Source organism: Microtus ochrogaster, chromosome 19 (genome assembly GCF_000317375.1).
Source record: "Microtus ochrogaster isolate Prairie Vole_2 chromosome 19, MicOch1.0, whole genome shotgun sequence".
Taxonomy (NCBI): Eukaryota; Metazoa; Chordata; class Mammalia; order Rodentia; family Cricetidae; genus Microtus; species Microtus ochrogaster.
The window spans coordinates 39,839,173-39,849,997 of record NC_022021.1 but is presented as its reverse complement, the minus strand read 5'-3'; the positions used below and the strand labels follow the sequence as shown (position 1 = coordinate 39,849,997).

Genomic DNA, 10,825 nt, shown 5'->3' with positions numbered 1-10,825 from the left:
GGGAGGTGGGAGGCTGGGAGGAGGCGGAAACTTGTTTTTTTTTCCTTTTCTCAATAAAAAAAAAAATTGTTTGACTCTAAAATAAAAAAAAAAAAGTCTGCTGCAAGCCTTTTACCTGATTCCCTGCGTCTGTGTTTGTTGATGTTGCACCTTTTCACTCCCTCCCCCGAGGAAGACGTCAGGGCCCAGGAACACCCTTATACACTGATATTGTGACTATAAAATAGCCAATTCATTGTGAACAGATAGTATGATTGCTATCATGCCAAACAACTGTGTCACTTCTGGGTTTATACTAGGGCATTGGACGCTCAGTACAGCACAGAAGTATTTGCACAGAAGATGGGCTGCAGCACTAATTACAGGAACCAGGGGTCTGTCAATAATGAATAGATATATAAAAAAGACAATACCCAAACATAGAATTTCATCCAATCATACTGAATAAAACTATGCTGCTTATATGAAAATAGTTAAAACTAGATATTGCGCACATTTTGGTATACTTTATTTTATAGACACACACATGAACATGCATATGGGAAATTGAGAGGAGTTGGGGGACATAATATATAAGGAAGATTACCTAAGAAATGAGCTAATGGAATGTGGAGAGGATGGAGAGGGTATAGGAGGTGAATACTCTCAAAGTATATGAAATTCTTGAATGGGAACGCACTTATGTTCTTATCACTGTATATAATTAATATATGTCAGTAATAATTATGTACAAAAGAAGCTTGTACAAAATTATAGCTTTGCCACAGTTATATAATCACTATATTACATGTGAAATAGCCATCGCAATAGCATCTATACATGATGTAAAATCTTCAATGTCTATGCTCAGAAATACCTATTAAATAGTGGAACACAACTTTGGGTGCACATATGAGGATTCTCATGAGAAAGTTAGGCAGTGAAGCTTTTGATGCAATCAATGGATTAATGTTTAGATGGACTCAGAGTACGAAGTGATTAGTGGGAAGTAGCGAAAGTTGGAAGGTATGGTTTAGGTAGGGGAAGTAGGTCCCACCCACATGAATTTGAAGCTTTGTCTCCCTTGGCTTCTCCTGTAGCAATTTCCCTGCTCATGGTCACCATGATATTCCTCCAACCATGCTCTCACCGTGTGTTTCTCTACCTCCATTTGTTCAGAACACTGGGCCAAAGAGCAAATGAGTAAACGTTTCTATAACTGTTAAACAAAATACATGGTTTTTCATGGTATTTCTTTTCTGTCAGGCAGATGCTTGTTAACCAATGAAAATACTAATACAATCCACTGAAAGCTCTTATAATATATGGCCATTAATCAAGTGAGATATTCATAATGTTGTAGACATAGACTACAGGAAGTCCAATTGACTTGTTGCTAATTTCTCTTGGCCCAGTAGTCCCTAAAAACCCTCTAATGGGACCTGTCCCCAGTGTGATCATTAATAATTTAACACCAGCATATAATGCTGCATTTGCACATTATCTAGTAATACATTTTTGTCAGTTTCTATTTTTATAAAGAATTATAATATTATAATTATTATATTATAATAAATTATAATATGATTATCTGTTTTACCACTTCCTACTATGACATAAAACATTTGCATCTGTTAATCCAGTATGTAGATTTCAAACAGTGTGGAAAAGGAAAGAACTTAAATTTATCAAAATAAGCTGAAATTTATTATTCAAATTAGCACTTTACTGACCAAGAAACAGGCAGAAAGCTATGCATGCTTGCCTATCTATTGGCCATTCAGCTTTTATTGCACCAGTCAAAGCAATACATCTTCACACATTGTACAAATACCTCATAACAATTTAGAAGTCTCTTTGTACCAATAAACCATCAATTAAGTATATATGTAGAATATAGAATGGGGGAAAATGTTTAATTATCCATTGTGGAGGAGATTACTTTTAGACTATATAAAAGATTCAGGCTGGGGATAGAGTTCAGTCTTGTCAATCTCTCAATCAACTGAACACTACAATCAGAAAAAAGTTTTAACACACACCTCAGAAAATAAATGCCAAAAGAAATCAATTCAAGTGATAAATGGGAAAATGAACATATTTTTCTTATGAATGAGATACATATGGACAATTTGAGAAATTATTTTTAATTAATCTACTTATTATAATATCATTACATCATTCCCCTCTTCCCTTTGTTCCCTCTTAATCTTCCACGAACTCCCATGTGTTTTCTTCATGGCATATTTTGTCTTTAATTCTTCCATATATGTATGTACATGCATCAATATCAAAATTGACTGCCTTGAATCAAATGTTTCCTTTCAACAAATGCTATGATAAACAAATCACTTAGTTCTTTACTTGGTACTCTATTTTCACTTTGATAGTGTAGGCATAGGGCAAAGATAATTTTCATTTTAAAGTGTGTTGGAAGAGTTCTTTTTCATTTCAAGACTTTCATCATTTCATTCCTTATAAGGGTTTGCTCTATGTTATTCTGTCTCTTTCATCCAAAACTTAATTTTAAGCTTGTATCAAAACTACATTTCTATATTGTTTTGCTCTAATAGTATTAGATTAAAGTATAGATTATTTCTCTGTTATTACCCTTTATACACGTAAAAATTCAGTATGTGGGTGGAAAAGGAAATTCACAGATACTTCTTTGCTATGTAGCAGTTTTGTAAGATTATGAATAATAGTTTGAATAAAGTTTAATAATCTCTAATTATCTCACAAGATGTGGCGTATCATGGAAGCTTGGATTTCTCTGCAGCTTAACTAAAGGTCACAGATCTGAATTATGGCTATATTTCATATTTTAAAACTTCCTTTCAAAAGGTTAAGGTAAGAAATGCCTGAACCATATAAACATCTGGAAAGTAATCATTCTAAGTAAATAAACCAAAAGTCCCATTTGTCATTTGGTAAATCTGATGTTATACTTCAGTATAACATTCTAATAAAATTCCATGGAGACAATGCATAAACTATGTTAACCAGAATACATGTTATATATCGGAAGCCTGTAATATCTTGAGAGAATTTTTATATGGTTAGCTGTATAGCAGGTATGTGTGTAGAGGGTTTAAGTGCTACAGTTTGTTGTTTGACACTCCATCATTCAGAACTTCTATCTTAGCATCATCATCAGTGAAAAAATCGTGACTGCTCTGGTCATCTGTGGGCTCCTTTCATCTAATCTGTCATATGTGCATTGTGCTTTACAGTTTTCATCTGTATGTTTTCTTAGCAGTATGTAATTGATACTAATAAAACAGAAGTCAAGGGCTGAGGCACCTAGTTTTAAATATGACCCTACTTTCTCTGTCTCTATTCATTTCTTATTAAATGATTCTGGGGAATTGTCACCATTATATTTCAAGTCTTTGGTATTCTTGATTAAGGCATACTTATGATTGAATTAAAAACAGTATAAATTAGTCAATAAGCTGAATTTTATATTAATTTGTCTATTTAAAAGATAAAACATTAAAATTAAACATTTTTTTAAAAATATATTTGATGGTATTTCATCTTTCCTTTAAAAATTAAGAGACAAATATTCTATTTCAGTTATTTTTCCCTCCCATTTATCTTTTTCAATGCTGCTTATTACTTTTATTATCACTTCTACAAGTAGGAAATTAATTGCATTTCCTTGCATAGTGTAAGGTGCATCTCTTATGAGGAATGTTTCTTAGTTACTAAACATTTGACCCTCAAAAAAGAAAGATATGGGGCACATTTGTATTTTTGTTATATTTTCTTTTCCTCTTTTTTTCTCATTGTTTGTACCTTGAATCTTATGTGAATGACACATTTTAATTAAAATCAAGAATGAGCCGGGCGGTGGTGGCACACGCCTTTAATCCCAGCACTTGGGAGGCAGAGGCAGGCAGATCTCTGTGAGTTCGAGGCCAGCCTGGTCTACAAGAACTAGATTCAGGACAGGAACCAAAAGCTACAGAGAAACCCTGTCTCAAAAAAAAAAAATCCCCCCCCAAAAGAATGAATGTTATGTAAATTATACACTAATAACAGCTTCTGAGTTTCTAATTATTTCAAGGCTACTAAAGTAAATTCATTTTATTTTTTTGAATCAAAGCAAAGCATAAAATAATGGTTATGCTAATAAACCTATTAGCATGTGAAGACTGTGTGTCAATCATCCCTCTCCAGGAACATCTAATGCTATGAATGTTCAGCTCCCTTTCCAATACACGAGGAAAGAACTGAGTCAATGAGCATTATCAGAGGATGATAAATTAGTCACAGAACTAACCATTTTTTGTCATTAATATATGATCGTGGGAACACGCACATGGCCACATAACACACAGCCTCCATGTAATGAGAAACTCTTCTAGAAAGATCTTGTAAATTTGTTTATATGAGTATAGTTCCTATAACAGTTCTTTTGTCTTCTGATGGATCAGAGTTTCTCACCTTTAGCCATATGGGTATTTGGGGACAAAGAATTCTTCATCATGCGAAGTGTTTTATTGACTAGAGTTTGGGTGTCTTGAGTTCTTTTCTGTGTCTCTTTCAGTTAACAACCCCCTACAACTATAACCTAGACATACCCATCAACAAAACACGTAGGTAGGGATTTGAGCAGTGTAAGGTTAAAAATGTGGAACTCTCCCAAAGTTAGAGGACAAAAACCAGCTAGCTCCTTTTCAAGCATGTGAGGATTGAGGATATGTGTTTAACTAAATTGAGTCACATTAATTGAGACATAAACCACATCTTCAAGAGCCTGTGCGATCAAGAGTATACCATACCTTACTAAGCTGTTAGCACTGTCTGGATCTTGTGCCAAGACGGTGCCAACAATTGTTCCGATCTTGGCATTTTCATAGACGTCCATGATGTAGGAAGGCATAGAAAAGAGGGGGGGTTCATCCACATCCCCAACAATGATCTTCAGCATTGTGGCATCTTTAAATGGACCAAGGTGTGAAAAGCGGAAGTCAAGGTGTGTATTTGCTCCTTCAATGTTGAGTGTGTAAGACTTCTTTTTTTCATAGTTCAATGGCTGCAGAAGAACAATGTGATAGCTATCATTAGAACTTCCACATTTTCAACAATGCAGTTATTTTTCTCCAAACCAGAGCAAAAAGAAGTCAAATTACTTTTTCATAGAGCAGAAAGAAATCAAATTACTTTTATTTTTTTAAAAAAAAGCTATAATGTTTTTCTGAATTATGATATCAAAAGGGAACTCATGAGAACTCCAGACTTAATCCATAGGGATATTATATAGCCTTAGAACGTGTTTACACCACATGTAGAAGTAAACTCCCCCCAGGAAAGCAATATTCATTCTCAGAGACACTTTCTAGTTCTCCCCATCCCCACGAACCAGGAAATATCAGACGGATAATCTAGAAATGTATGCTGCTAACTTGTCTGAAATTTGAAAAACATAACTATTAATATTTATGTCATTTACCTCACATTATTTCATAATGTTTTCCTTCTTTTAAATAGGATGTTTGGTGATTTTCCCTTTTGACTTCAGTTCCTTCTAGAATTGTGCTCCTCACTCCTTCTCAAATACATCATTTGATACAATGTGTCAAATGCACTGACCATATTTTCTCCTTTCCTGTTTTTAGAAATTTTTTATTGATTTTTATTGAGCTCTACATTTCTATTTGCTCCCCTCTCTGCTTCTTCCCTCCCCCCTGAAGCCCTCCCCCCTGAAGCTCTCCCCCCTGAAGCCCTCCCCCCTGAAGCCCTCCCCCTGAAGCCCTCCCCCCTGAAGCCCTCCCCCCTGAAGCCCTCCCCCAAGGTTCTTTTATTTGTTTATTCTCTCTTCACTCTAATATTTGTGTTATTTGCTACGTAGAAATTATGTAGTTTATGTTTGTTTTTTGTTTTACTTGATGTTCTATTTACTCTACTTTCTTATATTTTTATTATATTTTGATATTTAGATCAAAGTTTTAAAAGCTGCCTTTTTTTTCTTTGCTTGGTTAAAAATTTTAGCTTTGACCCTTTATTAATTGGTCATTATATTTCCTTCAGTTTCTTCCTTAGTTTTCCGTTTTCCAATTGCAGCTTTTATTGTTTTGGGGGGAATGAGCCTTTAGCCTGATGCACTAGGCAATCATTCTATAACTTAATAGCACAACCAGTCCTTCAGCTAATATCTACTTTCCATTAAAACTATATGTTGGGCATCATGAATTGACTTTATGTGCAATGATATCAACCAATGCTCTGTCTCAAAAAAGACATTCTATTATTATAGGAAAATATAGCAAAAAAAGTATTTTATATCAATGTTGCATGTAATATTGAATATTATGAATACTAGCAGTGATGCAAACTGATACAGGTATGCTTGTCAATAGCCAAATTGACTTTTTAATAACTGAAAGCTTGAAAATTACTAACCATGCTGCACATTTATGTTTGCATTTGGTTTGGGAACCAAAATTATCTCACATTTAGTTATAATTATAAGAAAGTTTGGATAATGTAAGTCGTTTAGATTTACACATTTTTAGTGGTGAGTTATCTTCAGTATCAAACCTACTAATTAGAAGTTGTTTTCTTGCAAAAGAACTAAAACTGAAAATAATAACTCTCTTCAAGAAGATTTAAATTCTGAGCCAGACCGTGGTGACACATGCCTTTAATCCCAGCACTAGAGTGGCAGAGGCAGATGTATCTCTGTGAGCCTGAGGCCAACCTGGTTTACCAGAGCTAGTTCCAGGACAGGCTCTAAAGCAACGGAGAAACCCTGTCTTGAAAAACAATACAAACAAACAAACAAAAAACTAAGAAGATCTAAGTTCTGTCACGATGTACACATTGATACCTTAAATTTCTAGATCCCACTATGCTTTAAAGAAAGAATCTGTCTCTCACTCCTTTAAAAACCTAACTCTAGTTTAAATAAGATATTCTAAAGTTTGTGAACACTTGTTGCCCCTCAGGGACCAGAGGGTGCTGGGAAAATGCTTATTGTGTTATGAACACTGCTTTCAGAGTAGCACCTGCTGGTTCCTAGCACCCACATGGAAATTCACAGCTGTAACTCCAGTTGCTGTGGACCTGACACTCCCTCCCTCCCACCAGGAGCACAAGGCTTTTATATGGTTTACATACCTGTTATTTTAAATTTTAATTTATCTTATTTTATATTTTGGTATGTGTTCCACAACAACACTGTCCTCTTTATATCTAGGCCTGGCTAGTCATAACTGTATATGTCACTGATAGGAAGCAGAAGGCAAGAGGTCTCATATTGCTTAAGATCAATGTTTATAATATTAGTTATTACACTTACTTTGGCCTAAAACTTCCTGACCAATGTTCTAATCATTCTACAGTGTGGGTCATATTTGCTTTGATATAGTGATTAGCACATCTTTTCTCACAGCACTGGATTATAAAACATCCATCTTCATTCATTCACTTTTACAGAATTTTACTCCCTTCAATTCAGAAAACTCAGTGAAGGAAATTTTTGGCCATATTAAGTTTATTTTGATGTTTTTATCAGGCTATGCAACAGAGAGGATAGACCACACATTTTCTAGTAGGTCCCTTTGGCAAAAAAGATGTCACATGTCTTAATGCCGCCCACCTATATGCTAAGGTACAGGCTGTTTGTGTGGACACATGGTTTCGTGATGATGATCATCTAATATAAGTTTAACTACCTCCAAGCAGAGATAATCAACCTGGGGAACTTGTTTGCCAAGACTGGCAGATGGATGGATAGGGACCATCTGTAGCCACAAAGGAAGGAGAGAATAATATCAGGTTGGGTCAGAAATTTGAAGAAAAGTTTGCTATCACAAATAGGAATATTTTAGTAGTGTCATTTCTGAACAAAAATTGGTGATATTGAATTACACACATAGAAAAATTGGGAGGAAATATTATCATTCATTTATTCTGTATATTTCAGAATTGTGTGTTCAATACCAAGCATATTAGTCTTTGTATTATAATCACAGATGCATATAAATTGGGCAATATATGATTTTCCTATATTGTAACTGTGGCAAACATGTACAACTACTTATCATTTATAAATTAAAAAATAATTTTAAAAATCTTTAGACTTTGGAATTTGTATTAAATTCTGTCTGTGGGGCTTAATATTCCTTAGATGCAAGCAAATTTTAGCCTAATTATAATCCAACAAATACAGTTTGTTAGAAACAATAAAATCTATTTACAAAATCCCATAAGTCAAAAGTCACACTGAAAAGAAAGAACAGGGAAAATTCACCATGACTACCGAAGTATCATGAAAGAGAAATAGCATGAAATCTCTAGGAATTCATAAACTAAGAACATGGCATTTTCTGCTTAAACAAAAGAAGCATCACTGAACAAGGGTAACATGATAAAGACATATCAGCATATTGTAAAACCACTGATTGTTCATGGTAAATTAGAACTTTATCATAGATCTATTTTGTAATACCAAATACTTAGGTTTATAGATGTTTCTAGGTAAATCCTGATAATCGTTAAAATTGAGTATCTGTGTAGTGCTCAAACTAAAATAGGAATTACGTAAAAAGTGTTTCTCCTTTAAATGATAGGAATCTGCACGAAAATGATGGGCTCTAGTCCTTGGAAATCTGTTCACTATTATTTACAGATTGTTTCATTCATATTTTTGTCGGTGGATGGGTCTGATTATTTGAATCAAATTAATTTTAGTTTACAAACTGTAGAGCTGGGATGAATCTCCAGGGTGGAGCACCATGAGTCTGCATAATGAGTTTGTATTTATAATGAGAGACAGCAAAGTTCATGATGGTTCTGCATGGAAAATCATGAACATAAATCAAAGCTTGGGGAAAACAATTACAGGAATAAGAACAAATCATCGCTCAGTTTTGTTTTGGGCTTTTTGCTTTGTTTAGTTTTTGGTTTAATAGGATTTGCTTTAGGTTTAATTCTTAGGAAAAAATTTTATAGCAGTCCAAACTCCATTGACTTTGTTTGTATATTTATTGTGATAATGGATATTGAACTGCACAAATCAAGGAACTACTTAGTCACTGATCTATTTGATATAATTAAAATGAATGAATTATAAATTAAATAACTGCACTAAAAACCATCTACTTGAAGAAGCATCTTTTCTGATGAGTGGTTATTAAGGTACTGATCTATGAGTATAGCATATATTATATTAACATAGGCCATTATGTTATGTTAACAGAGGCCATTCTTTTGGTATGTTCATTTAGCAGTATAGCAATAATAGGTTTTCCCCTATGGTTCATGACCTTAAGTTGTTGGCCTCATTTAACTTAACAGATATGATTTTCTTTAATGGAGTGTCCTCAGATCCAACCACAATGTAGTTTTTTAAACCCATAACATTTGGGGATAGGTTTCAGAGTATTTTGGAGGCAGGTTCAGTTATCTCTGTGGCAGGTATGTAGCAGGGTTCATTGCTAGGTATGATTGATGATAAATTCCCTGTCTAATAACGTATATAGTATCTGTTAATAGGAATGTTACTAGGTAGGAATGAAGCTTCTTGTGGGGTACCGTAGAATTTCTACATGTACAGTGACATAAGTAAAAGGTGTCTTTATCATATGTGTGGGCATGCATATGTTTCAAAAATCATCTGGTTGTTATTACTCAATATAATTCCTACTTTAGTCTCCCCTTCCTCCTCCTCCCAATTTAAAACCTCAGAACTGGAGAGTGTGTAAAGAGATGGAGACTTTGGGGCACTCTGCCTTAAAAATGAGATGATTTTATCAAACTCCTCCCAACAGGACTCAGATAATAATGAAGAGGATGAATTGGGAGAGGAGAAAGAATATGAACAAATTATATCGTATGAGAATATTTCAAAATAATTACAATTTTAGGAACAACTACTCTAAACTAGATTACAAAATATTAGGACCAGTGGAGTGAGATGTCTCAACTAGCGAAGCTGTTGCTGCCATGCCTGATGGCCTCCTTTTGATACTTGTGACCAACAAGGTAGAAGGCATCAACTGACTCCAAAAACATGTCCTCTGACATCCAAACACACACCTTGGCATGCAAACGCAAGGACACACACACACACACACACACACACACACACACACACACACACACACACACACACACATTGGAAAGAAAACCACAGGCACCTACTAAGTAAAAGGATTCCCTACTCATTCTAGGGATCTTAATAGAAACTGTGTTTCCTGCCTTTTTTAGGTTATATGACTGCTCAGGCACTGTTGGGATGTAAACCACCACTTGATGTCTAGGCATTCCACTCTCACGGAAATTCAACAACCAGCTAGAGATGCCCAGGATTTTGTTTGAAAAATCTCAGCTTTGCTGCTATGGTTAATAAAGATCCCTTTCAAGGCAAACAGGTTTTAGACGATATTAGCACTGATTTGAGACAGTTGGCTGCAGAGCAGCAGGCTTAGAAAACAAACTTGAACCACAAAGCATTATCCTCAGGACTTGAAATCAAATGAAATGTGCCTTGCTGGGTTTTAAACTTGTTTTAGACTAGAAACTTCTTAGCCTTCCATTTTCTCTGTGTCAGGATGTCAGGCGTGCTAACTATCTTCTTGCCTCTCCTAACACTCGTATTTGGCAACAAATGGTTTATTTTCTAAGCTCATATGTCCACAGATAAAGTTGCTTGCTATAGGATGAAACATACACAGAATTTCACCATTATTAGGTTTAGATAGAAGGATTTGGGACTTTGTACTGATTTTGTTTAGCACTGAGGTTTATAAATGTTTCCACCTAGGGTTTTCTATGCATCAGGCAGACAAGAATTTTGGAGGACCAGAAGTAGAAAATAGCAACCAAATTATAA

At 34.8% G+C, this 10,825-nt stretch overlaps 1 protein-coding gene across 6 annotated transcripts in view; it reads right to left on the bottom strand.

Annotated features, from left to right (window-relative positions):
• The window catches only part of Cdh18 (cadherin 18), a 769,132-nt gene that overhangs the window by 51,096 nt on the left and 707,211 nt on the right, over positions 1-10,825 (bottom strand). For all 6 annotated transcript variants that reach the window (XM_026783735.1, XM_026783736.1, XM_013349758.2 and 3 more), the window contains one exon: positions 4,770-5,023. In XM_026783735.1, the coding sequence (XP_026639536.1) occupies positions 4,770-5,023 (254 nt within the window). The remainder of the gene's footprint in view (positions 1-4,769; positions 5,024-10,825) is intronic.